We start from the raw sequence: 27,760 nt of genomic DNA, 5'->3' as shown, positions 1-27,760 counted from the left end.
ACTGGGGGAGCTTTCCAGGTCCCTGCCAATCAACATTCTGTGATTCTGTGACCTCCAGAGGTCCCATGAAAATACATCCTATTATGAAGCTAATTCTGCCCTGCTCGGCCTCAGTGCTCTTTGGGAACATGCAGAGCACTTGCCTGGTGTATTTACGTGTTCCCTCCCCTCTGCCCTCAGCGTTTACCCAAGGAGAGCCTCTACAGCCCCCCCATCATCATCAAAATCATCGACAACCGGCCCTTCGGCCGCAGGCCCGTGGTCGGGCAGTGCACCATCCGCTCGTTGGAGGACTTCTCCTGCGACCCATACCGGGAGGACACGGATGGTCCCCAGGAGCCCTCAGGTACGGCACGAGGACCAACCTGTGCCCTTCTCCAGGAGGGGCTGTGGGTCGCTGTCCCCGTTGCTTTGAGCTCAGCTGTGGCTCTGGTACAGGAGATGCCAAGGAGGAGTTTAGCTCCTTGGTTTGAGTGGTGAAGCTGGGCTGTCCCATGTCCAAGCTGTCCAACCCTCATGGACGTGAGCTGTGGCTGCTGGGAAGGCTCTGGGCAAGGCTGAGGTCTCTCCTGGAGCTTGGGATCGGCATTGGGGTTTCTGGATGCCCTCCTCATGCTGGTGCGTGCTCTGCTTGCAGATGATGTGAGCCTGACGCCCCGGGATGACGTCCTGATTGACATCGATGACAAAGAGCCTCTCATCCCTGTCCAGGTATGGAAAGAAGTCGCTGATTTCTTCCTTTGTGTGATACGGGAGAACTTGTGTGGGTACGGGGCTGGCGTGGGGAGTGATGCAGACCCCTGATGTGAGGTCGGGGCTGGTTTTAACCTTCCTTTTGCCGCTCCCACCTCTGTTTTTGCTCCATCTCCTCCACTGTGCTACAAGGAACAACCACGAACTCATCCTTCTTCCCTGTGTTTAATAATGAGCCATCAGATTTGCTTTTCTGGCAGACACAACAGACACTCTCCACGCCAGGCTTTTCTTCCCTCAGCGTCTCTTCCCCAAATATTTGGTTTGGTTTGAGGCTGCAGAAGGTTTGCAGTCATCAAGGATGAATGTGTTGGTGCTGTTGCAGAAAGCAAGCCTCTATGTGCCATGAGTTTGGGGGGTCTCAGCTGTCCCGTGTGGATGGGCCAGGCTGGGCACACCACCAGGGTTGAAGCTGGAAGGTGTCTGGCCATACTGGTGTCACTGGTCATACTGGTTCTTGGTGTTTCTATGGGCAGTAGTTGTGTGCTCTCTGGGGCAGAGACCCCTCAGTGCTGATGTGTGTGTGAGGTGCACAAATCTGTAGTGACCCTGATGGCTCAGGAGCAGCTGGAAGTGTTGTCAGTGGCTTTTGGTGGAGCTTTCCACGGTCTCCTGTTCCCTTTGGTGCATTTAATGTATGCTGGCGTTTCCTTCCTCCCTGTTTTGAAGGTTGTGGGTGCTGAGCTTTGTGTAAAGGATCTGCCTCTTGGGTATCACAGAGTGTTTTGGGTTGAAGGGACCTTAAAGATCATCCAATCTAACCCCTGCCACGGGCAGGGACACCCAAAACCAGCCCAGGCTGCTCCAAGCCCCAGCCAACCTGGCCTTGGGCACTGCCAGGGAGGAGGCACCCACAGCTTCTCTGGGCAGTGCCTCTTGCCTTGCATTTCACTGCCCATAAAAGCCAGATGTATAATTTAGGTGTCAATGCTTCTGCTCTTTATTAATTTCTTTGTCCCAAGCACTGCTGGGATCCAGGTTGGTGCTTTTGGGGTCACCTTGCAGTGAAGCTCATCAAACGAGTTGGCTTTTCGGGTTCCCCAGCAGCCAAGAGGTGGGACATTGGTGTGCTCAGCCCCTTGGGATGCTGGTGTCTTGTCCTGCGCTGCTTTAGCATCGATTTGCAGCTGGACACTGGAGTTTGGGAACATTGGCCCAAGTGAACAAGTGTCTTTGAATGGTAAAAAGCAGCTCCAGACAGAAAATAACCACTGACAACCTCATTGGCTTGCTGCTTGTGGCTGCCCCAAAAGCCCTTCCTGAGCCTGCAGGTGATCCTGGGTATCTTCTCCTTGATGGTTGCTCCCCTAGGCAGCTTTTTGGCAGTTTGAGCGCTATTGAAAAGCATCTGCGAACTTGGATCAAATCTGGGGAGCTGTTGAAATGGGAGGTGAAAGCAGGAGAGGTGGAGAGGGACGTGGGGAAGCCAAAACACTGCTGCAGCAGCCTCAAAGTGGAAGATTTCCACGTCTCTTTACTGAAACAAACATTTCGCAAACAAAACACCCTGATGAGTTGAATTACTCAGTTTGACCCCAGATTACTTCTCCTCTGTTTGTTTGTTTGTCTTTCAATTTGCCTTTTGTTTGGGGAGCGGAGGAGGAGGGAGCTCGTTCCTGGAAAGCCAAACCAAAATTCCCCCCACCTCCCTGCCTAACCTCCAGGTTTTGGCCCTGGATGCTGTCCCTCCCATCTCCTGGTGTCGGACATGAGTTGGGGTGACTTTTGCCGTGGTGGTCTGACACCCCGCAGCCATCGGGGCCAGGTTTGGAGGGTGAAGGAGTCGTCTCATTCCACATGGGGTCATGCTACCCCTTCTCCTTCGGAATGGGGATGGATTTTGGGCCAGGAGCCCGTGCCTGGGGCCTTGGTCTCCGTGTTGCTTGTTCTTCCCGTGGTGACCTTGGATGCAGGACCCAGGGGTGTTCCTGCCCGTGCATGTGTGCATGGGTGTGTTTCATTGTGTGGCTCCAGATCCCTTCTCCTTGCCAAGCCTGGCTCTGGTCCCCCCTCTGATGGATGAGGGGAACAAAGGCTCACTTTGTGGTCCTCATCTGAAACAGAGCAAACAAGCAGAGGCCAAGCCCCTCTGCTCTGAGGTTGCTGAGTGCGCTGCCCACCTTGTCCAAGCAGGGTGAGAGGTTCAGCCTGAGGTCTGGCTAAAACAAGCCTGTGTGCACATGAGCTGGAAACGTCGTGCTTACCCAATGCAAAGAAAAGCAACTCCTTAAACACATAGAAAAGCAATTTTTTCTGTAGCCAGGTCTCCTGGGTTGAGCCTTTCTGGTTTGTTTGTTCTCTTCTCTGGGAGGTGCGCATGGAGATGGGTTTTGCAAGGGCTGAGATGTGCAAGTGGCAGCTGGATCAGCTCTTATTCCTGCCTGCTTGGCACTGCAGCCTCCCCTTCTTCCCCGTGCTCTTTCCTGGGTCCTCATCCCCATGGGGGGGTTGGACCAGATGATCTTTAAGGTCCCCTCCAGCCCAAACCATTCTATGGGAGGCAGGTCAGCAAGGACAACCATGGGGTCCATCTGCAGCCCCAAGGGGTGAGCAGATACTTGTTCCTTCTGCTCGCTGATACACCAGCCACAAAGGAGCTGTCTTCCAGCCGCCGCCAAGAGCTGCATGGGTGTCCTGGTGGGACCTGCGTCTGGGGGGAGCTTTCACCCAGGAAGCAGCTGTAAATTCAGCATTTTCAGCTTGACCCAAGGTCTGATGCAGTCTGGTTTGATGGGGTCAAAAGAAGAGCATTTGGGGAGCAGCCCGAGCTGGCGAGCAGGGGTAGAGCTGTTGGGCTTGGCCTGATGCTCAGAGCCAGCCGATTTCTGGTGAGAACATCTCATTTCTCCATCTTGAAGGAAACACAACTCGCAGGGCAGAAGCAGGGCAGGGGTGGGTGACAGCAGCTGGGTACAGAATGGACCGAGAGCTGGGTGGTGGGTTTTTTGGGTGCAGAATGGACTGGGAGCTGGGTTTTGGGTTGGTTGGGTGCAGAATGGAGTCGGAGTTGGGTGCTGGGTTGTTTGGATGCAGAGTGGACTGAGGAGAAGGGCTTGGGGGTGTTGGTTGAGGAGAAGCTCAACATGACCCAGCAATGTGAGCTTGGATCCCAGAAAGCCAACCATGTCCTGTCGGTGTCCCGAGGAGGAGATGCTGTCCTGCACTAAGAAATATTAACAGCTTTTCTGTAATGTGTTTTTTTGCTGCAGTTTCCCCTTAACACCCCATTTATTCTCTGCAACCCAGTCTCATTTGGTGAACATCAATGAAACCCCAAACCCCTCGTCTGGGGACACCTCAACCTTATAACCCAGGGGAGGGGGAAGGCAGCACCGTTTGGGTTAATCTGTTTTATTTCTCCTGAATTGTGCTTTTGCCGATGTTATGTTGAACATTGTTCCTCTAACCCCATCGATAACCGATCATTTTAATTTGTAGCTTGCGGAGGGTATGACCAGCTCAGCACTAATTAACATACCAGCTTCTCGGGCCCAGCCTCATGTATGTATTGCTTAATTTCTAACTTAACTTGCTTGATGAATGGGTTTTGTGAATGACAGTTGTGTGCATGTATGTATTTTTAAAGATCTGCAAAAACGGAGGCATTTCTTTGTCTAAAATACCCCCTTGCTGTCATAGAAACATGGCAATTCCATCTTGCTACAGATGCGTGTGCATTTTAACAGTCATTTTACATCATGCCAAGGAAAAGGGAGGTCGATGGCAAGTCCTAGGCATCACCTTGGTATAAGTTGAATTGAGAAGGTGTTGGCCTTCATGAGGAGGAGGATTTCACCCCAAGGAAGGTTTCATCTCATCAGCAGGATCTTGCACGGTCCTGGTTCTTGCAGGTCTGCATCCTCCAAGTGTTGCAATGGGGCAGATGCCAGACAGCACCCGAGCAGGGATGGGTCCCTCTTGCTTCCTTTGTGTGTTTTTCATAAGAAAACCAGATGTTGGGGTGTTTCTGGGTGTTGTAAGAAGAGCAATGAAGTGGTCTTCACCCCCATCAGATCCCTCTTGATAGCAGCCCATGACTTACAGGGCACGGGCTGTTCCTACCAGGAGCCGTGCTCGTTCCTCCCATGTTTTTCAGGCCAGAATTAATTGAGTTGCTTTCCTCTTCCTGGCTGCAATGAGCGGTGAATCCTTCCCATCGGCCAGAGCGGTGGGAACACCTCAGGTCTGGGGTGTGAAACACTGGTGAGTCAGCCCAGACCTTTGGGAGGATGTCATCTCGGAGGTGTTATTTGGGAGGAAAAGCCTCCCTTTGAGGGCTGACCTTGTGAGATGGAAGGAAAGACAAAAAAAACCCTGAAAACAGAGTGAAAATGGAGTAAGAGGTGGGTTGTAGCTTCATGGCAGACGTAATTTTTGCATGCAGAAGCCCCTGATGGGCGTCTTTGTAGGCCTTGGTGTAGGGTTGGAGGCATGTCTGATGTGCAGCCTGGCTCGGTGATATATAGGTATGTTTTATACAGTCTATCTATAATATATAGATACAGATAGAGATGCTAGAGATGCTAGAGATGCTAGACAGGATATAGAGATGATATAGAGGATAGAGAGGATATAGAGATGATAGAGAGGATATAGAGATGATAGAGAGGATATAGAGATAGAGATATAGATATATAGAAATAGATTATAGATATATATTTGTTTTGCACAATCCATCTATAATATATAGATATAGATATCTATAAATTAGATACATTCATAGATGTAGTATAGATATAGATACATAGAATCATAGAATGTATTGAGTTGGAAAGGACCTTTAAAGATCATCAAGGCCAACCTCCCCTGAAGTAAGCAGGGATAATGTTACTAAATCAGGTTACTCAGAGCCTCATCAAGCCTGACCTTGAATATCTCCAGGGATGGGGCCTGTATAGATGTAGAAGTAGATGTAGATATAGATGTAGATGATGTAGATATACTATAGATAAGTTTTATACAATCTATCTGTAATATATAGACATAGATATCTATAAATTAGATAGATTCACAGATATAGATACATGTCTATATAGATGTAGAAGTAGATGTAGATGTAGGTATGTGCTTTGTTGGCCTTGGGTGCACCCCTCCAGTGTCTCATTTATCCTTTGCACCCCCAAAACGTTGTCCACTGATGCAGCGTCACACAGAGGAGCCAGATGGGTGGCACTGCTGGGATGCGGGGTATGGAAACAAAAGCTTCATGAAAAGCCGCCCCCTTCCCTCCCTTCATCAGCATCTTTAATTTACGTGAATATGTTTTCGGTTTAGTTCGAATAGAGTCTAGCAAAAAAAAACCCAAAAAGCAAAAAGCTGCAAGCCGTTAATTTAAAACAAACCCAACAGAATATGGGGCAGTAATGAACCCATTCTCCTGGCCTTCACCAGGACCCTACAGGAATGTGATTAAATGTAATAAACCTCACATAGCGAAGAGCTGCCCGTGCCTCCTGAGGGGAACCATCCCGTTTTGGGAAGCGCATCATCGAGGCGGCCCGTGCACGTCTTCCTGCCCCTCTCCTCCTCCTTTATAGCTGGGGCGCTTCGCACGAAAGCAGGAGGTGTGGAACGAGATGTAGGGGCTGCAGCTGGTTAAATATTGGGGAAAAAAGCTTTTACAGCCAAAAAAACCAAATAATAATCGGGCCTGGTGTGGAGTGCGTGAGGGAGCTCCTGAACTTCTGCCTCCAACTGTGGTGTTAACAACCCAGAGGAGGGGGAGCTTGGTGGGAGACCGAGGAGAGCTCACAAATTGCTCTGCCCATCTCCTCCATGGAGGCCTTATGAGGTTTTTTTGGGTTATCCACTCCCCCAGGGGTGGGAGACAAGCTTGAAAAAACCCAGGCCCGCAAACAGCTCTGGAAAATAATGAAATTGTGGAATGTTCTGGGTTGGAAGGGACTGAAATATCATCTAAAATGGGGCAGGCATTGCCAAGGGACCTGGAGAGCTGTCATGGTGATGGGCATCACCTCTGCTCCCTGTGGCAGCAGTGCCCTGTGCCCACCCAGGGGGGTAAGAGGTGGGTGCCCCCTCCCTGGCAGTGCCCAAGGCCAGGTTGGCCGGGGCTTGGAGCAGCCTGGGCTGGTGGAGGTGTCCCTGCCCATGGGGGTTGGACTGGATGGGATTTAAGGTCCCTTCAACCCAAACCATGCTGTGATTTGAAGTGGTAGCGTGGTGGGGATGTCAGGTCAGGGCTGCCAGAGCTGATGCTTCAGGCTCTGAATTACCCAGAAGATCCCCTCTTTTTTGTGCTGTAAATCCCCTTTTTGGCCAATGTCCCCTCGAAGCTGTCCAAGGATGGAGATGCCATCGCCTCACGTGTCTCTGCCACAATGCCCACCAGAGCCGACCTGAGAGGGCTCAGGACGGGATCCTGGTGACCCTAGGGGTGTTAATTTGGGAAAGCACAGGGGCTGCAGGACGGAGGAGACCCCACAGACATCATCAGCAGAAGGTGCTGTAGCGCTCTTGCTGAGACCAAAGCCTGTATTTACTCAGCTAAGTCATGCCTAAAGCTCAGGTAGATGCCACCACCAGAGCTGGTCACTCCAGGACCCCTTTACAAATAAGGGACTGTAAAATTCCCCATGCCTTTGGCCTGGTTTTGGTATCTGCCGTAAGAGCAATATTTAAGTATCAACTTTTGGGGTGATTTCCCGTCCTTTTTGACAGAGCACAGCACAACGGGAGCTGAATCCCAACCAGAGTCCCCATGTGCCAGGGCAGTATTAGTGATAAATGAGTGTTATCGATTCATTGTCAAGGGCAGTAAGGGTGGTATATTTGGGGAGGATATGTTACATTTTTGCAAAGAACCAAGGGAATTTAAGGACATTAATCCCCTTTGGTAGTCTCCTTGACTGTGTCTTCTCCAGACTCAGGTTCAAAGGGGCAGACAGGCTCCTCCTGAGAGGTACAAATGAGCTTCCAAGTCCTCTTGAGTGAAAACTTGGGGTTGGTGTGAAACCCCAATGTGGGTGGCAGGCGATGGGAGCGGAGGGACCCAGGTTTGCAGGAGAACCTCCCTTTGCAGAGGACATCCCATGTGGTTAATGCCCACGCAGCCTCTACATTCCCAGCTGTGAAATGGTCTGGCGAGGTCTCCTCCAGCCTTAGCAGGAGTCGGGACATTCGTGACCATCTTCCAGGGTAGAGGAGCTCACGAGGAGCCCTCAGACACCTCTAAAACTGCACTGAGGAGACTCCATCCTCCCCTGAGGAGCACTCTAAGGTGCTTTCCATGCAGTTGTTCCTAGCATTATTTTGGCTTGCAGCGCTTTGATTGTAAGAAATACAAATAACCCATCAAACGACAAGTTAGCAGAGCTAACCCAAGCCAGACGCTAAAGGAAAAAAAAAAACCCCTCCAAATCTGTAAACTATTTGGAATAATTGGTTATTTGCTGTGTTTGCTAGTTCCAAATCAGAGCACATATTTTACGGCTGATCCTGTTACCGTTAGCTGGAAGAGCTCTTGGTGTTGGATGTCTCCTGCTGTCGGTGGTTGCCAACCGCTCTCGCTCGCTGGCACGTTCCTGTCCTTGGTTTTTAATAGTAGGGTTGGGTGCGTGTTTGGGGGTGACCCATGGCACTGCTGGGGTGATGGTGGAAGCCCTCCCAGGCCAATCTGCGTGGCACACCTCATTTTTACTGGTCACGGTTGTGGGAAAAGCATCCCCAAATATAAACCATGGGATAGAGGAATAGTGGCAAGGAGGGGTGTGGGAAGCTGCCTTTGGGTGGACGTGGGTAAATGTAGGCTGGTTGAACAGGATGGGGGGAAAAAACCCAATTAAAACAAAGAGTTTTGTCCACTTCTGAGCAAAATTAACAGTATTTAACAGAATTAACAGGGGAAAAAAAGGTGAGACAGCCAGAAATGGATGATTTACTGAACATCTGGCAGTTCACACCGTGAGGGTTAAGGGAAGGATGAGCCAAGTCCTCTTGCAGCCTCCCTGTGTGGATGTGGTGGTTTTCTCCTCTCTCCAACCTTGCTTTCTGCATGGGGCTGCTCAGAGCCAGGTTCTGGGTGAGGCTGAAGGAACCAGGTGAAGGGATCAGGTTAACCCAAGGATGACCCAAACCCACGTCCCTCTTGGGGAACAGGTTGGGGTTTGAGGACACGAGGATGTGGTTAGCATGGAAAGGTCTTCCTCCATCTGGTCAGGCAGGTGTGAGGTCCCAAGCCCAGTTAGTGACACCTCCACCCTGGTGTCTTTGGCTTCTTATGAGGAGATTTAGGAGATTTTTATCTGATTTTTCTGGCCTCCCAGGCACTTCTGCAATTGCTCCTGGTCTGCACCCATAGGTGATGGAGCCCATTGGGCAGCAGAGGCTGACGTGGCCCCTGGGGTGGGGATAGCTGGTGCCTTGCTTGGGTGGTGGGCGCCTTGCTTGGGTGGTGGGCGCCTTGCTTGGGTGGTGGGTGCCTTCCTTGAGTGGTGGGCACCTTCCTTGGGTGGTGGGCGCCTGGTGGGCTTCGTTGTAGTGGTTTCACTGCAGACCCTCCCCAGCTGAGTCGCTGGGTTTCCTGCTGGGGTGCGTTGACCTGTGGAGCAGCACTAGGCAGAGCAGCTGAGGGATTTAGGATGTGGTCAGAAAACCCCGAGCAGTGCCGACTGCAGCGTTCAGAGACATTTTTGTGCTCCCTGGCTGCTTGTCGTGGCCTCTCGCTGAGGTTTTCTGCGCCAGCGGGAGGACAGGGCTGGGCTGGGTTAGTTTGGTCGGGTCAGGAGCTGAGCTGAGCAGATGAGGATGCTGAGATGCCGAGATGCTGAGATGCTGGGTGTCATCTCCTGTAAAAATGTGCTCACAAACAGCTGGGGAGCTGCACCATAAACGTCCAAGCTGTTCCTAGCAGCATCTCCTCACCCCAGCTGCAGAGCTTGCTCACAGCAGGAAATCTGCCTCCCAGATGTGAGGTGCGAGTACGTTTGAGACCGAGTGGCTCAGCTTCTTTGAAGGCAGTAATTATTATTGCTGTAATTACCTATATTGGCACAGGGATGAGTGTGTAATCATGGGGAAGTGTTAAGGCTTCAGTGGTCTCATGCTTGCTCTGCTCTTGGCTTTGCTGGCCGTTAACCTGTTTGTGCCTCAGTTTCCCCCGCCTGCAAGGTGATGATGATGAGGACCAAGTTTCATCCAGGTGCAGGGCAATTTCTCAGGTTTCCAACTTTCGCTCCAGACTGAAATGATAATTTTAATGTATTTTATGACTATTTCAATGTATTTTGTGAAAATGGGATTGTACTGGACAAGCCCAAAGTCCTGCTATCCCCATCTGGGAACACATCCCATGGGATGGATGAGCTTAGAGTCACGGGAAACCCTGTGTGGTGGGGAAAATAAAGAAATAAAATAAATAATAATAAGTAAATAATAATAATTAAATAAAATCACTTTGGCTCAGCATCCCTGATAAAAATGGAGTTAAACCTGGTGCATTCGCCCCTGGGTGAAATAAATTGAGATTGAAAGCACCCCAAGAGCTGCCAGGGTAACACAGGCCTGAATTTTGGGGTCCAGGGGAGGGAAAAATTTCAATACAGCAGTGTGCATAGCCTGTTTTAAAGGCATTTTTTAAAAAAAGCATCTGAATTTCTTTATTTTCGGAAGCACCACCAGACATTCCTCTATGCCGGGATGCCCCCCTCGAGGGGGTCTCCTGGTGCTCCTTTCCTGGATGCTCATGGAGCTGCTGGAAAATGGATGAAATGGTCCCATTTTGGCCCTTGCCGGGTGAAATGGTCCTGAACCCTCTTTTGCTGCTCCTGTATTGAACATTGACCTTCCCATTTTAGCAGAAAATGCCCAAACCAGGCACCCTGGGGAGTGAAATATCTCGACTTTGTGTCATTATGGCATGGGGAGGTGTTTCCAATCCTGACTCTGGTCCTAGGGAATTTGGGATGCAGGTGCCAGCCCCCATCACAGTGATCTCTGCTCTATGGGAGTGGTGCTTGTGATGGAAAAGGGGATGGGGAGACAGCAAATCTGATCACCACCACAGCAGCTTGCTGTGTCTGAGCATCCCTCCAAGCTGAAATTTAAGGCTTGATGTGAAATGCGTCCCCAAGCGATGCTCACCCATGGGCAGGTGCCCCCTTGCAGCTCCATGGGGTCCATGCTAAAGGTGGAGAGGGCATGAAGGATGCTTGGGGTCCCCCAAATGTCTGTGCCAGGGTCTCTGACCCGAGGACTCTCCTGTACCATGTCCAGAACACTTCACAGGAGGTGATTTTGGCTATCGCCCGCTTGCTAAATGAAATCCCTGGATGCAGGCGCTGTGGAGCCATCGCTCTCCCTGACTTTCCCATTTGCAAGCAAATGGATGAATACCTCCCCTATTAACATTCCAGCTGCTCCCTTCCCTCCTTTTTTCCTCCTCCTTTTTTCAACTTCTTTTTTTTTGGGTAAGATCAGTAGAAATCAGCACACCCTCTCTAACCAAAGTCTTTGTCTTGAGGCTGCAGAAGATGCCATGGGTAAGTTGTCCGGATTAGCCGAAGGGCTCGCTTTGTAACTCGGTACCTGTGGAATGTCAAAATAACGCCACAATGGGCAGAGCGTGGCTTTTCAAACAATAAAACAGGGGGAGTGATGAAAGGCGATTTTATTTTTAATTTTTTTTTCAAGAAAAAGAGAGACAGCAGAAGCCTCAGAGTTAATTTATGTAATATTCCTATTAAAAACAATGTGTCCTGTTCAAGACAGCAATTTAAAGCCTGCACCGTTGGCTTCAAATCCAAATCCAATAAACCCCTGTTATGATTCCTCCATGAGGTCAGCGTGATGGAATTTTGTGGACTTCTAAAATAAGACATCATTATTTTTCAGGAATGTTGCATGAGTCGCAGTCAAAGCCCCTTCGTCTTCGCTTGCATAAGTTTCAGAAGGGGTGCTCTTATAAAATATCTACGTTTGCTGGAGGCTTTCTTGTTGGGATGGCATCCTCGGAGCTGGGATGCAGTTTGGGTTGTGGATGAGGCAAATGCTCCTTAATGGCCTCGTGGTGGGGGGTTGCGATGTTGTGAGGCTGAGGTTGTGTGAGATTTGCCCGTTTCTCTGTATAATATCAATGAGAAGAGAGGTGCAGTGCCTGAGGACTATTTTATTTTAATGGAAGCATGTGTGTTTTATGCATTTATTTGTCCTCATTTTGGGTGGGGAGGTTGCATGGTGCCGGGACACGAAGCAGCATCCCCATCCCAGAAACCCCAAACCCATCCAGGCCAAGCCTAAATTTGGGGCTGAGTAAGAGCATCCTTCACCTTCCCTGAATTCAGGACCACTCTAGCACCATTTATCTCATCCCCTGTGTGGTCCTGCACTGAGGTCCTGGGAAGACCCCCCCCGAAATGGCCAAAATCTGCCCCTGGCCTAAAAACCACTGCGAGTTTCCTCTTATGAGCTCTACCTCCTCCTCCCATGGAGCATCCTCCTCCCTGCTGACAGGTCCAGGGTCATGGTGCTGCTGGATTTGGGCTGGAAGGACCCCAAAAGCACTTTGAGAGCAGGGTTTGAGGTGTTGCAGGCTGCGTTGATGGTGTCTCCATCACCTCTGCAGGACAGGAACCCACCAAACCCCGGCTGCACCACGGGGTTGATGCACAGAGCACAAACTCACCTCTATGGTGTGGACCTCAATTCACCCCTTAAATTATGGGCGATGCTGCTGTTGTTGCTCACTGGGGTTTGCTCACGGGGATGTGTAACTTTATCATCCCTTTGCTACCAGGAGGAAGAGTTCATCGACTGGTGGAGCAAATTCTACGCATCCACAGGAGAGAGGGAGAAATGCGGCTGCTACTTAGAGAAGGGCTTTGACACCCTGAAGGTACATGGCCTTGCTGGTTCTGGTTCATCAGACCTCCACTTTCCAAGATATTTTTCCACAAGCTTCCATTTTTTTTGAGTTTTAGGGGTTTTTTTCTTCCAGGGAAGAAAAAATAATGGGTAATTTTTTCCCGGAGAGCAGATATTTTGTTTTAAAAAGTATCTATTTAGAAAACTTGATTTTTCCTTGCAAAATCCTTTCTGGCGACCTTCCGCTTTGCAGCCTTCAAGAAATGGTCACTTTTTGACATGGCAAAGGAGATGAGGAGCTGCCACCATGGAAAGTGTTTGGGAACAAGAGGGAAACCCAACGATTGCTCAAGGAAGGGGAGCTTTAAATGCCTCCTTACAAGAAAGGCTAAAATTAACACTGGAGCCCAAATAGGACCAAAGTGGGCGAAAACTTGCCTGGTCTGAAGGCAAATGTTCCCAGCAGGAAGGTCTCTTTGGTTGATGAAAACCCTTGGCTTATTCTGGGTCTTTTGCAATGTGCTGGTATTTATTGTAGGGTTGCCCATCACAGTCCTAGGGGGCACCAAGGGTGGCAGGTCCCAGGACTCTGTCCCAGTGGGTGGCATTTCCCCCTCAGCCGAGGAGCTTGGGTCAAGGCTTGTCCCATATTGGTCCCTCCCCAGGTCTACGAGACGGAGCTGGAGAATTTGGAGGACTTTGAGCACCTCTCTGACTTCTGCCACACCTTCAAGCTGTACCGCGGCCGCTCGCAGGACTCCAACGACGACCCCTCGGTCGTGGGGGAGTTCAAGGTGCGATGGTCTCTCCTTCTGCCTGCACCCTTCCTGGCTGGGAGGCCTTGCTGCTGAGTGGGATGAAGCCAATTGACTGTTTTGGGGTAGGACTTCAGTGAGAAATGGGCCATGAAAGTAGACCACTACGTTTTTCTAGCTGTATTTTTTAATTCCTGCTTTTACCCAGCACTTTTCTCCCCAAAACAACACTCAGAGACTGATTCATAGCAAGGGTCCTTCACACCTCTTTAATAGCGTGAAGGCTTGAAGGGTGGTGAAGTAGAAGATGTAAAGGATGAACAGGATGGAGAGGCTCTGTGCAGGTTTAGGGTTTTCATTGCTGTTCAAACAAGGGATGAGTGATACAGCAGCTCATCACCCTGGTCCTGGCTCCCTGCACCATGAAGAGCCTGGCAGGACATGGTCTGGTCTAGTAGATAGAAGAGGGGCAGGATCTGGGCTCTGTCTCCAGCACTGTGGTAGTTGTAGATGCCCCATCCTTGGAAACATCCAAGGTCAGGTTGGACAGGATTCTGAGCATCCTGGTCTGGTTGAAGATGTCCCTGCCCATGGCGTTGGACTGGATGAGCTCTAAAGGTCCCTGCCAACCCAGATCATTCACAGAATCACAGAATGTGAGGAGTTGGAAGGGCCCTGGAAAGCTCCCCCAGTCCAACCCCCCCAGAGCAGGATCACCAGAGCAGTCACACAGGAACACGGCCAGGCCTTTGGGTGTCTCCAGACAAGGAGACTCCACAACCTCTCTGGGCAGCCTGGGCCATGCTCCAGAACCCTCACACTCACAAACTTTGGCCTCATCTTCATCTTGAACCTCCTGTGCTCCAGCTTGGGACCATTGCCCCTTGTCCTGGCATTGGCCATCCCACGCCAGAGCCTGGCTCCTTCCCCCTGACACTGCCCTTTCCCAATGGATCCCCAGGAATGAGGGCACCCCTCAGGCTCCTCTGCTCCAAGCTCCAGAGCCCCAGCTCCCTCAGCCGCTCCTCAGCAGGAGATGCTCCACTCCCTCCAGCATCTTTGTGACTCAGCTGGACTCCTTCACGCAGTTCCTGTCCTTCTTGATCAGTGCAACCATGAACCTGTCCTTTGCAGGGCTCATTCAAAATTTACCCTCTCCCGGATGACCCGCGAGTGCCGGTGCCACCGCGGCAGTTCCACCAGCTGCCTGCCAGGGGACCCCAGGAGTGTCTGGTGAGGGTCTACATCGTCCGGGCCTTCGGCCTCCAGCCCAAGGACGCCAACGGAAAGGTGAGAAAAGCTGGTGGACATCAGTGCTGTTGGCTTTTGGGATGGGCTCCTCCAGCACATCAGCCCTAATTGGTCAAAATTTGGGTCTATGGCTTAAAATTTAGGAGCAGTGGCAAGAAAAAGGTGAAAATCTACCCCTTCTTTCTGCCTGCATTGCAACAGCTGGGAATCCCAGGAGTCTTCCTCTATCCCAAGGGGTTTTTCAGTAGGGCTTGTTAAAATAGCTAAATGAGTTAGGGTTTTCTTGCACCTTGATGCCAAAGGAAACAAAATTATGCTTTCCCCTTGATTGCTTTTTGCAAAGCTTTTGCCAATCTGGAAGAAAAATTCAGTGCAAACAAGAAAATTACGTTGGTTTAAAAAAAAATGTTAATTTTGTTGCACTTTGCAAAAAAATTCAGGGGGAAAAAAAAATCCTTCTTAAGTCTTTGTTCCACTGGAAAATAGGGAAAAGGCAAAGGAAAAGGATAGGAGATATTTTGACACGAACCAAACAAAACTGCTTTTTAATCTGCCTGGTTTTTGGAAGTGGACTTGGAATGAAAGTCTTAAATTCCTTAGAAAGCTCCGCAGGTACTGGGCTCAGCCTGGGTGACATCTTTTAGATGAAGCTGTATTTTTTGACTTCCCTTGGCAAAAATGCTGACTCGGGTTAATTCAACCACTTTTCAAATTCATGCTGGTTTCCCGGAATAATTTTACTTGTGAGAGAGAAGCTGAAAAAGTCAAAATATCTGGTACAATTTTCAGATGCACGATGAGGATTTGTGTTAAAATAGGCTTCCATGTTTTCTTTTTTGAAGCTATTGAAGCATCTTGGAAATTAAAGGTTTTGAGCCACATTTTTTGGCCACAAAATGCTTTTCCTTCGACATTTTAGTCCCCTATGTTGGTAAATCTGGTTTTGAGTAGACTTGAAACTTGATGATGATCTCAATGAAACTCCGAAATAGGTGACTCAAATGATGATGGGAACATCCTGGGGATTTCAAAACAAGCCTGGTCCATTGAGGAAGCCATAAATAGGGTGTTTTCATGCTCTTTCATTGCTTTTCCATCCCATTGGGCTCAGAAGGGCTCGGGCTCTGCTCCCACGCTGCTGACCGGTCCTTTGGTCACCCAAAAAAAGGCACCGCAGTGCGGGTGGCTCTTGCTGATTGTCACAGTTCTGTGGTAAGGAGTTAATGGTCAGTCTTGCCCTGTCCTTGAAAATAGGTGTTTGTCAAGGGTGGTGGATGATCCTGCTTGCTGGGCCAAGGGGAGGCAGAGCTGTACCTTCACCATCAACATTGCTGTGCAATGACTCTTTCTTATGTTTATTTATTTTCATGCCCGTCTTCAGTGCGATCCCTACGTGAAGATTTCAGTGGGGAAGAAATCTGTCAATGACCAAGAAAATTACCTCCCCTGTACGCTGGAGCCTGTCTTTGGGAAGTAAGTTTTGGTTCGGTTTGGAGGCCGTGTGGGTTTTTAATGTCGTATTGAGGGAATAGGGACGGGTCAGCCAGAGCTCCCCATTCCAACCTACGTTTAGGGTCGGGTTGGGCAGGGCTGATGTAGTGGGAGATGTCCCTGCTCATGGCAGTGGGATGGACCCATTGATCATTAAAGGTCCCTTCCAACCCAAACCATTCTGTAATTCCCACTATGAGCTCTCAGCTCATGTCCAACCTTGCTGAAGTAATTCTGGCCTTGGCTTTGACCACTGTCCTACCCACCATGGCTCATGGTCATCTTCTCCTTGGGACTGCAGAGCATGGACTGGGTCTGCTCTGTCAACAACAGAGACATCAGGAGGGTTTTGAAGATCTGAGTGATGGTACAGAGAGTCTGGGGAAGCTCTGCTCCTCATTTAGGCACTTTGGTTAAAAGTCTGAAGAAAAGCCGTGATGAATGGCAGATGTGGGATGTCTCACTTCAGACACCCTGAAAATGATCTCTCAACATTCTCTGGGCTGGCTGAGTTGTTTGCCTTGCAATAGGGGCACAAATTTCTGATAAAAGGCAAAAGAGAGTGCTATCAGAAAAGCGTGTTCATCAGAGCCACAAGTACCAGGGACACCAGGCAGAGCAAGACCTGATGCTCAGCCTCCACGTCCTGAGGGGACTTTGGTCTCCCAGAAAAGCTGGGATCAGCCGTAGGGGGTTGTGCTTCAGCACAAACAGGGGTCAAGCCCTGCTCCATGTGACATCCAGTGGTTTTCTTAGGTGGTTGTCAGCAGCCCAGGCTGTCAATGCTGTGACACCTTCCCAGCAAGGCACGATGAGGAGGGAGATGGTTGGACTCGGTGATCTTGAAGGTCTTTTCCAACCAAAACCATTCTATGAGAAGCACCATCTGCAGGGATGGAGGGATGGGGAGGGTGATACAGGTGAGACCTCAGAGGACGGTGTGCATTAGAAGTTTCCTCCTCTCCTGCCAAACAGAGGTGGCAGCTCTGCCTTTCCTGCAGTGAACACAAAGTGCTTGCTCCCCATCGAGCACGAGGGAGCCCCGATCTCTGCTGGGCCAGGACCTGCTGCCCTGTCAAGACCCCACAACCCATCCCACGGTCCCTGGGGAGGCAGAACCTCCTTCACTAAGCCTGGCCCCTGACCAGAGGCCGTCTAGACAGCGCATTGCACCTCCCGCCCGCTCTTTAAAGCGAGATGTAAAACCGCGGTCCTGGCTGCTGGCGGCTCTTAAACCTCCCGTTTCATCCGCCTTGCCCCGGGCGGCTGGCTGCCGGCCAGCTCCAGCTAATTGCTTTCTGCTGACCCCAGTTCCTCCTGCACTCTTAATTGGTGGCATAATCGCTCACTTCCCTTCCTTAAAAGCTGCTGCGGGGTGGGAATGGGTGTTGTGTTTCTCCCCAGCATCGCCTGCCTTTCGGCAGCAGGTGGAGGAGTTCTTGGTAGCGCTGGGTCAGTTCTGGACCGTCCTGCTCAGCCCGTTGTACCACCACGTTGCCAGCATCCATGGGCACCGGCTTGGTCTGGACCGGGGTGATGTGTTTTGGTGGGGTGTTGTGTTTTGGTGGGGTCTTGGTGGTTTGCCCCTTGCCATCCTTTATTTGAAGAGGGAGAGGAAGGTTTGCTCTTGCTTTATGTAGTGTCATAGCTGTGGTGTAGTTATAGACAGCACAGGAGGGCGGTACTTTGAACCAGGAGGAGACCAGAAAGCTTTGTGGGGTTGATCTCACGCTGACCACAGGCTTGGCCCAGGCAGACTTGACTCCTGTTTTGGACATTTGCTCTTTGGGCTCAAAACCCAGACGTTTTTCCAAAGCTGTCATTTCTCCCCATTTCAAATTCCATGGTGATGATGATTCCTGACTCTCACCTGCTGCTCTTTTCCCCTGGATCTTGCAGTGACCACCGTCAAGTCCAATTACAGATGGAGAAACTAAGCAAGGGCAAAGTTTGCTTGTGGATCGTTCAACCAGGCAAAAATAAACCCAAAGCTTGCTTGCTTAGAGCATATCCACAAGCTAAACCAGTGCAACACAGCACCAGTAGTTCTGGACCAACACAGCAAAGATGTGCAGTGGGTGTACGGTCCTTCCTGGCACTGGTGGGTTGTGATGGAGCACCCAGCATCTTGAACCTCCGTCCCATGGGGATTTCTTGGCCATCTCATGGGCATTTCTCATCTCCTGTTGCGCAGGATGTTCGAGCTGAGCTGCACTCTGCCCATGGAGAAGGACCTGAAGATCACACTCTACGACTACGACCTCCTGTCGAAGGATGAGAAGATTGGGGAGACCGTCATAGACCTGGAGAACCGCTTCCTGTCCAAATACGGGGCACGCTGTGGCCTCCCCCAAACCTACTGCGTGTGGGTACCTCTGTGGGCTCAGGCGTGGTTCTCCATTGCTGCTGGGGCTGTGTGGTGCTGAGCTGGACGTGGGGACCAGGGTGATGCCTCAGCCCATGGATTTGCTGGCCTGGGGCTGTCCCAGGGGGACCTGATTGGAGCAGCCTCAATTTGGGGAACTTCTCTGAGCCTTGGCTCTCCTCCAGCAGTGTGAAATGCTTCAAATACCAGAAATCTCCCTGGGGAGGTCCTGTTACAACCCTGATGCCTCTTGGGCACACCATGGTGTGGACAGCCCCCATGGCCAGGGCCAGCTGAAGGGTGGTGTGGTGGGTCTTGGGGACTATCAGGTTACCCCAGCCCCTCAGCCCAGCCCTCTTTGCTGTAATGCTGCTGTGCTGTTAAGGCTGGAAGATGTTTTATCACACATTGAGCTGCTGTTTTCCATCCTGTTTGGTTTCAGCTCCGGCCCCAACCAGTGGCGAGACCAACTCCGTCCTTCCCAACTGCTTCACCTCTTCTCCCTGCAGCACAACTACAAGGCTCCCATCTACAAGGCTGACCGGGTCATCTTCAGGGAGCACGAGTACATCCTCTCTGAGCTGGGTAAGGTAACAGGGTTACAAATAGCTTTCCTTTGTCCAGAGCAAGGGATGGAGTTGGAGGTCGTGGATGTATCATGGTGGGGGATTATTGTGGAGGCCACGAGTGGGTGATGGGCACAGCCCCATCCTCCTCACCTTGCTGCCCAGCTTGGCTCTGCCCCATTGTAGTTGGACCTGCACCACACCCTGGGGTTGAACCCCCCCCCACCGTGTTAACCTTGGCCTTGAGCATCTGCCCATTACTGCTTCCAGCAAACCAAATACCCGTGAGCTGGGAGCAGCAAAGCCCATTGCAGGCAGAGAGGCCCCAGCCTGGTCTTGCAGCTCCTGCTCGGGCTGGAAATGCTAAATGCTGATGGTTGTGCCGTTCGCATCTCTGCGTTTTGGGGCTGGAGGCACTAGAGGGAGACAGGATCATACACATGGTGCCCAGTGTCCCACCACGCCTGGGGGTGAGGTATCACCCAGTGTCGGGGAGGTATTTTCCTGTTTGCATGTGAAAACCATCAACGCTGACACCTGTAATATTCTAGGTACCAACAAGGACTGGCATCCTTGGGGGCTAAAGTTTGCCTTATAAACTCTGCTTTAAGTCATGGACCTGGTGTTTTGGTGCAGGGAGGAGGTTGAACCCCACTGTAGGAGCTGCAGTTGGACTTCATTGAGGCCACTGCAGTTTTGCAGAGCCATCAAGGAGCATTGGGCTGCAGAGGCACCAGGTAGCACAGCCCAGGGCTGATCCCTCTCCCTGCCCTTGGGAATCGAGGCACGAATTCGTGGTTCTCCCCTGAGGAGGAGGAGTGGGAAAGCAGCGGCTCCTCTGCAGCCTATCATTACGCGAAAGATTTCCAGCAAGGGCTGGAAAGGTGTTAAACCGAGCGGGGTCTTCCCCCCTCTCCCAGCCCCTGCCTTTCACCTTCCTCTGCTTTAATGGCAATCAGTTCAAAAACCAGAACAAAGTCTGATGCTTGACCTCGAGGAGATCTGGAAACCAGCTGTGTGCGCAGAGCGATGTCAGATCTGAACCTGGCAGTATAAAGTGAAGCTATTAAACACGAGAGCATGGCTTTTACAAGCATTGCACCCGGACCATTATTCCATAACCCCCACATTTGTTGTTTTCTGAGAGGGCCTTTTTCTTTTTCCTGTGCATACACACACACACACACACACATATACACACACGCACGCACACACACCAGGTTTCCACTGCTTGGGAAATAGCCCATATGTCTGAAGTTAACCACTTCAAGATATTGCCAAGGAAGGAGCTGGGATATATCACCTGAAAGTTGCAGAGCTGTAATAATATTTATGGAGCGCGTTTCATTTCAAAGGTCCTCGAAGGTGCACGGCCTTGAAATGCGGTGGCTGCAAGGCAGCGTCTGGGGGGTGATGTCCTCCACCAGCCCCAGCTTGGGATGTGGGATGGGGAGGCCGGAGCAGCCTCAGGCTGCCCAGCATCCATACCTGGGTGTAACAACCCGAATACTGGGGCAGAGAAGTCAAAAATGCCCATTATTGAGAGGTCCAAACTGTTTGCAGGGGGATGGGGGTCTGGTATGGAGCGGGTTGAGGAGGTGGAGGTGGCTTTGGGTCTGCCCATGGTGTTTGCTGGCTGCTGTGCACGAGCCCCTTTTCCTGAAAGGCCACAAAAACCCCAATGGGATCAGCCATTGCTGTGCTGGTGGTGCCTGCGTGGCCGTCCTTTCCCTCTCACTTCTTATTTCACCCCAAAGCCAGCAGAGGTGAAGCAGGACAGCAGCAGAGCACTCCTCTCTGCCCAGCTGAAGACCCTGGGTGGTTTTAAAAGAGGGGATTTAAACGATGTCCATCACACGAGTGCTTGCAAACGGCACCAGAGCAGACCCTTTCGTCTCCTGTCCCTGAAGAGCTTTGCTAACTCATTCGATAAACCCCTGCTGGGGACCCTGCAGCCCCAACTGCTCTGGTTTTAGGGATCTTGAACCCTTGAGCAGCATCAAAGTCTGGACTCACCTTTCCGTGTGCTGGAGCTGGTCCTTGTGCTATTTCACTTGCTGTGATTTGGAGGGGGGATGTACATGGGGGTCCCTGCAGGTCCCTGCCCCATCGCATGGTGGTTTCCACTGGGAACGGGTTCTCCTTGTGATGGTGGTGATGGGATTGCAAACAAAGGCTGTGGCGTGGTGTAATGCTTCTCTTTGCTCTGTGCAGAGGATGGGAAACCCCTCAACCCCCACCTGGGGCCGGTGGAGGAGCGGCTCGCCCTGTACGCCCTGCGGAGGCAAGGGCTGGTGCCGGAGCACGTGGAGACCAGAGCCCTTTACAGCCCTCTCCAGCCAGACATCGAGCAGGTGGGTGGTGAGACGCGCTTTTGGGACCAGGGGATGCCCTTGGGACAAGGGGATGCTTTTTGGACAAGGGGCTGCTTTTGGGACAAGATTATGCTCTTCAGACAAGACCGAGAGTGTCATCTCCTTTTAATCCAATGCCAACCAGATGGCTGGCTCGCTGTGGAGCCATGCTTGGGATCCCTGCCCCAGGAGATGGTTATTTTCTGCCCCAGGAGATGGGTTTGTCCCAGTGGCCATGGTGGGGTTGGGTTGACGTTGGACTTGGTGATCTCAGAGGTCTCTTCCAACCTCAGCGACGGTGATTCGATGATTCTTGTTCGAGTGGTGGGACCACCCAGAGAAGCTGTGGGTGCCCCCTCCCTGGCAGTGCCCAAGGCCAGGTTGGCTGGGGCTTGGAGCAGCCTGGGCTGGTGGAGGTGTCCCTGCCCATGGGGGTTGGGCTGGGGGAGACTTTGGGGTCCCTTCCAACCCAAACCATTTGTAATTCAATGATTCTAACCCAGAGCATCCCTAGGGGTGATGCTGGGTGCAGGGTGATGCTATGTGACTCTGGCAGTTCCCAAAAGCTGGCTCTGACCGCCCCAGACCAGGCTTTATTGGGCTGTTTGTAGGGAGCTGAAACTCAGGTTGGACTTTTAACATTTTCTGCTGAAATGCAGAGTTTTCTTGCCAAAAAGCAAGCAAGCCACAAACCCCTCTGTGATGGGCTGATTGTCAAAGGATGGCGTTTTTTGTTTTCCTTTCAACCCTTGAGACTGCACAATAAAAGATTTTATTGGCGCCCATTGGTGTTTTACAGTAAAAGAGACCACCTCAAAATCACCCACCCTGTGATCTCAGCTGCCTTTCTGCTCAGAAACCCATACACCAGACGTCCAACTGGTGATGACTGGTGGCACCATGGAAAACAAGGGAGCTGCTTGCATCTCCAACACCTCCCTGGTCTTCAGTCTGTCCCTGTGTAAAGACAGTCATGGACAGTAAAGCCAGAGTGCACCTTCAGCTTCCCCAGACCACACTCTCATACATCAATGGCCATTAATATATACTCAACTATCACTAAGATAATTCTAATATAATATTTAATGACACATTACCATTAAGAAACCTTAGTTTTCAGCTAAATAACACCATAGCACTTGGTACTTTGTGTCTCCACCGCTGAGGAGGTGAAGGTAACGCAGTCAGGAGGCTCACCAGGCTTCACGTGTCATTCTTTCCATGCAGGGAAAGCTGCAGATGTGGGTGGACCTGTTTCCAAAATCTCTGGGCCCGCCCGGCCCCCCCTTCAACATCACGCCACGCAAAGCCAAGAGGTGACTTTTCTCATTTCTTACTTGGTGTGGTGCTGGTTCTGGCACCTTCTGTGTGCGAGGAGAGAGGAGAGGGGATGGGGCTGAGGGAGGGATCCACCTGCCCAGCTGAGGAACGTCTATGGGGATGGGAACATCTCTGAGGCTCCTCTTCATGAGAAGACAACTCACATCTTGGCTCCTTCAGCTAAATATCTACGTAGCATGGCCGGGCTGTCCAGGTGGGCTCTAGACAGTGATTTTCACCTTTTCATGTTGCTTTTGTTGCTGGGGCCATCCAGGTTCTTCTTGCGCTGCATCATCTGGAACACCAAGGACGTCATCCTCGACGACCTCAGCATCACTGGGGAGAAGATGAGTGACATCTACGTCAAAGGGTAAGCCACCCCGCTTCTATGTCCACATCTACCATCACCCGAAGACAAGTGAGCAGCAGTCAAGGGGTTAACACGTCCCTTGAGTCAATATTGGGTGGCAAACATGGACCCTGGCTGGGATGAAGGGGCCATTCGCACCTTCCCAGCTATGGACCCAGATCCATCTCTGCTGGGCTCATAACCGCTTCACCATGTCCATGTTTTCCTTTGGATCCCTGACTTTTAGGTGCTTACATGAGAATATTTGCATTTAGAGGGATAAGATGTGGGGAAGCAGCCTCACCACTGGAGAGAGCATCACGGAGTCCGCGTTTCTACTGCCTGCTCCTTCCCAGCCCCTCACGGGCTTGTTCCCTACCCATAGGTTGCCTTGCTTGCATAGCTGCTTTTTTTGGAATTCCCTTTTTTCCCCTTGAAACACGCAAAAATGTGGCAACCAGCAGTGACTCCTCTGGCACATTCCCTTCTCTGCCTGACTCCATTTATGTTTTATCTTGTGTAAAATGGTGCAATCCCAGCCAAGGGACTTACTTATTTTGTGCGTTCTTTGGGTTTATGGACAGGAAGAGGTAGGATTTTGAAACAGACTGTAAATCCCTTTTTTACAGTCCCAATTTTCCTCCTGTAAATCCACAATGCGCGCTGCTTACCTGGTATTCGCATCAAGCGCGTTGTTATCAGCTCCAGCTAAGCTGCTCTCAGCACTTTGGGGCTGGAATCTCGGTCTCTTGGACATTATCTTCTACATAATATGTAAATTATTCCCAGTCAGGCAGGTAAAGGAAATAGGAGCTTTTCTGTTATGCCTGAGGCAGAGCTCAGTTGCCATTTATTGCATTTAATTTAATCAGTTATTAATTGCTAGTCTTGCAGGAGCATGAAGAGGTCTCAACCAAGTTTAGGTTGCGCAAGGCTGAATGCAGAGACCTTCCCTTCCCAAAGACCTGTGTGGTAGGCAGTCCAAGGAGGAGCAGTGTAGGGGAATCACATTCATTAGGAACTGAAGATGGGGTTTTGGGGGTTAACAGCCACTGCCATAGATGGGGGGATATTTTTGAGTTGTTTTCATAGTGAGATTTCCAATAAAAAGTTTTAGTTCACCAAACTTTAGTAACCAAAGTTTTAGTTTAGGATGGCCCAGCACTGAACCAGGTCCCCTAGAAAGTGGGAGGTTTTCACTCATCATCTTGCAAGGTTTCCAAGGTATTTAAAGGTAAAACCACTACTGCTTGGAGCCAATCGGACCAGAAGTTTCCAGAGTCCCTTTCCAGTCAACCACCACTACTAAGATTTATGTGCTATTATGTGGCATCTTTAAAACTCATCTGCATCCCCTTTGGGGTTCCTAAATAAAAGGATGGCCTGGGTCCTCCAAGATCTGACTCTTGTGCTGAGCAAAGAAGGAGCTGTGTGGGTTTTGAGAACAAAGTCACCTCTTAGATTTAACAACCTAACGTTGCCTTTGGGTATTGCAGATACCTCAAGCCACATGGATTAAAGAAATACAGGATGAACTAACAGGTTAAATGTCCATCCAGGCCTGTTCAGTACAAAACCATGATCTGTAGCTCAGGAAATCTCTGACTTGTGTATTATTGGAGCCTGGGGACATTGTTGGGAAGGTGTCAGGATGATGGCCCAGGTTGCCCAGAGAAGCTGTGGGTGCCCCCTCCCTGGCAGTGCCCAAAGCCAGGTTGGATGGGGCTGGGAGCAGCCTGGGCTGGTGGAGGTGTCCCTGCCCATGGGGGTTGGACTGGGGGGGCTGTGAGGTCCCTTCCAACCCAAACCATGCTGTGATTCTGTATATTTGCCCCAATCCCAAACTCTTCCCTCGACATCTGCTGTTGACCTCAGTTAGAGGCAGGATCCTGGGCAAGATGAGCCTTAGGTTGGTCACCAAGGCCATTCCCATATTATTATTTTAATTGTGGGGCTTTTGATTTCTGGCACCTCCTTCCTGCAGTGGAGAGGGTGCAGCAAACCTGCAAAAAAAAGCAAAAATGCCCCAAAAGAAGCATTGATTTGTCCTTTTGTTTGCCTGCAAGAAGAGGCCGCTCCCACTGCATCCCTCAAGAGTCCCTGCCTGGCTTTAAAGGCTGTGGATAAACACTCAGGCTTGCCTTTTGCATCCTATCGGGTCAAACCACACAATCCAGCCACAATTTAAGCATTAACACAACCTCATCACACAATTCCCACTGCCACCAAGCCCTCGCTGTCCATGGAGCACGTGTGTGTGTGTGTGTGGTGTGTACTGTAGGATGAACTTGAGTAGACCTCCCTTCCCTGTGTCCCACAACACATTTGGGGCGAGTCATGTGCTGGAGAAGAGGGAATCGTTTGTATAGCTGGGCAAAAATATCCTTGTTTTCTATTTAAGTGGAAAACAATCGAAGGAGATAATTGTTTTCATTAGGTTCCCTCTGAATCCTCTGGCTTTCCTCCAGAAGGGCTCCAAGTACACAAATGGATGCGTTTTGTTCTGTTGTTTTGTTTCGCTGATTGCCGAAGACTGAAAAATCTTGGAGAGGGAAAGGGGACAGAATGCAAACCTGACATTGCAAAGCTCACAGCTGGGAAAAAGGAGCTGTTGTGGAAAGTTTTGGGTTTGGCCCTGCAGTGGTTGCGGGCTCTTTTAGGGCAGGAGGGGAACTGCACTGCCAGGACCTGTCTCTAATGGGAGCAACTGGGGACCAGCCTGGCCACAGCAGGGTCTGGCCACTCCGGGATTTTCCTGGGAAATAGAGGGGAAAAAAACCCCATCCCTTTGGTCCTTTAGCAAGGGGCAACACCAACAGGACTGGTTTTATGGGCTAACTGCAAGGTCAGGTTGTTGAGGTGTCTGCAAAGGGGGACGATCTCTCGCCGAGGCAGGTTAGGAGCTGATGTGTGCTTATGGATGGGCGAGGGACAACTCTGAGCAAGAGCTTAAGGTGGTGTTGAGGCTTTAAAACACCCGAAAAACTCAGGGGAGGGAGGAGAAGAGATTGCAGAGCTTCTTGGGCTGCATTGGTTCATATCCCAGCACTGCAGGGACTGGTATCCACAGGGGTGAGGGATGTTTTATGGCTCATGGCCTCTGTGATGTTGACTGAACCCAAAAATCCTTGGTGCGTTTCCCGTTTTTCATGCCATGCGTTTGCATTTGGCAGCTGGCTGGTTGGCTACGAGGAGAACAAGCAGAAGACAGATGTGCACTACAGGTCCATGGGAGGAGAGGGCAACTTCAACTGGAGGTTCATCTTCCCCTTTGACTATCTCCCTGCCGAGCAGATGTGTCACATTGCAAAGAAGGTGAGCGTCCCTGGACAGACCTTTCTGGCTTCTCATAGTAACCCTGGGGTGAAGTGTGCTCCGAGACCTCACAACTGCAGCACAAATGGAGCTATGCAAGGCTGAGCCTTACCGTTGTGTTATTTGGAATACAAAGTTGTGGGCAAGTGGGGGAATTGGTTTTAAAAAAAAAATCCACATTTTGAATTCAACATTTGTGGGGGCGGAATTAGAGGTGGATTTGTGTAAAGAGCCCCAGGAAGGACTGGAGGCAGATGCGTATTGGTGCAGTGGCGTTGAAGTACTCTCCAAGTTGCATGGGATTTCCAAGATGCCTCGTTAATAATGGGTTTACCCAAAAATGGGGATAGCATTCCCATGGGGATGGTTAGGTGTGCACCTCTGGTCTCCGTCAGGGCGTGATGGGCGTCGTGCTGTGCAGTAACTTCTCACAATGGCTAAAGAGGGGTGAGAGGAAGGAGATGCCTCCAAGTGCCTGCAAGGGTGAGCAAGAGGGGCACATAGGATAACACAGGTTGGGACGCGCCATTGATGGGAAGAAAAGCTTTGGTTTGGGTTTCAGGGGAAGATGCCCTTGGTCCAATAAGAGAATTGGTTGCTCAGCTCAGAGGAGTCAGCAGTGGGTGTGATTTTGGCCCCCTCGTTCCTACAGCTGTAGTTGGCAGTGGCTTCTGGTGATCTTTGGATAAATCAGTGCGATTTGTGAACTGGGAGTTGCATGGAGGGAAGGAAGCAGGGATGGAGTTGGGGTCCATATGTGGAAAAATGCTGGTGAAAATAGGGCTGGCTCTCAAGGAATGCTTTAAGGAAGGGACATCCATTCATTTCAATGTCCTGTTCATCACCTGGAGATTAAGAGGAGAATTTTGGGGTCTGTGTGGACAGCAGGGACAACCCCTGCTTGTGAAACTCGGTCCTGTTTCATGACACCTCCCTGAAAGCTCAAATGCCTTCACCCACCCAACCCCAAATCTTCATCCCTGCTTGCCTTGCTGCTGTGAGCTCAACCTCAGTGTTTGCTGAGCATGGGGTGCCCAAAACCACCTCATTGCAGTGGGACCATCTGCATCCCACCCCGGACCCCCATCCCAGTTGGGCCCCAGCACAGCCTGGTTTGGACCTGGTGCTTCGGCAGGGAAGATGCTGAGCGAATTCCCCATCCCCGGAGCCAGACAATCCCTGCGAGGAGGCCTCGCTTCAAAATGAATCGCCGGGTCGTTAAAGCGATTGACAGGATCATAGCTGTGCCCATTTCACGCTTCATGTTAAACAAATCAAAAGTACAGTGTGTACTACATTCAATTATCCCCCTTTGAAAAAGCAAAGACCCCCCTATAAACCGTTTAGGAAAATACATCCCACTGTGCTGATATTGATTCTCCTCCGACCACATGTCTGCCAACACTGTATCAGAAAATAAACAG

General features: G+C 50.7%; 1 protein-coding gene across 1 annotated transcript; it reads left to right on the top strand.

Annotated features, from left to right (window-relative positions):
• Window positions 1–180: 180 nt before the first annotated feature.
• On the top strand, window positions 181–26,336 carry LOC104537446 (dysferlin-like; the record flags this gene model as incomplete). The annotated part of the gene is made up of 12 exons (XM_010180342.1): window positions 181–346; window positions 638–711; window positions 12,503–12,601; window positions 13,236–13,364; window positions 14,460–14,615; window positions 15,958–16,049; window positions 18,262–18,432; window positions 18,875–19,017; window positions 21,213–21,352; window positions 22,580–22,668; window positions 22,947–23,042; window positions 26,195–26,336. Coding segments are annotated over 12 exons (1,497 nt in total), but the record flags the coding sequence as incomplete, so codon positions are not given.
• Window positions 26,337–27,760: the final 1,424 nt, after the last annotated feature.

This window comes from Mesitornis unicolor, unplaced genomic scaffold (genome assembly GCF_000695765.1).
Source record: "Mesitornis unicolor isolate BGI_N332 unplaced genomic scaffold, ASM69576v1 scaffold1353, whole genome shotgun sequence".
NCBI lineage: Eukaryota > Metazoa > Chordata > Aves > Mesitornithiformes > Mesitornithidae > Mesitornis > Mesitornis unicolor.
Note: the sequence above shows the minus strand (reverse complement) of the source record. Positions and strands in the feature narration are given on the sequence as shown.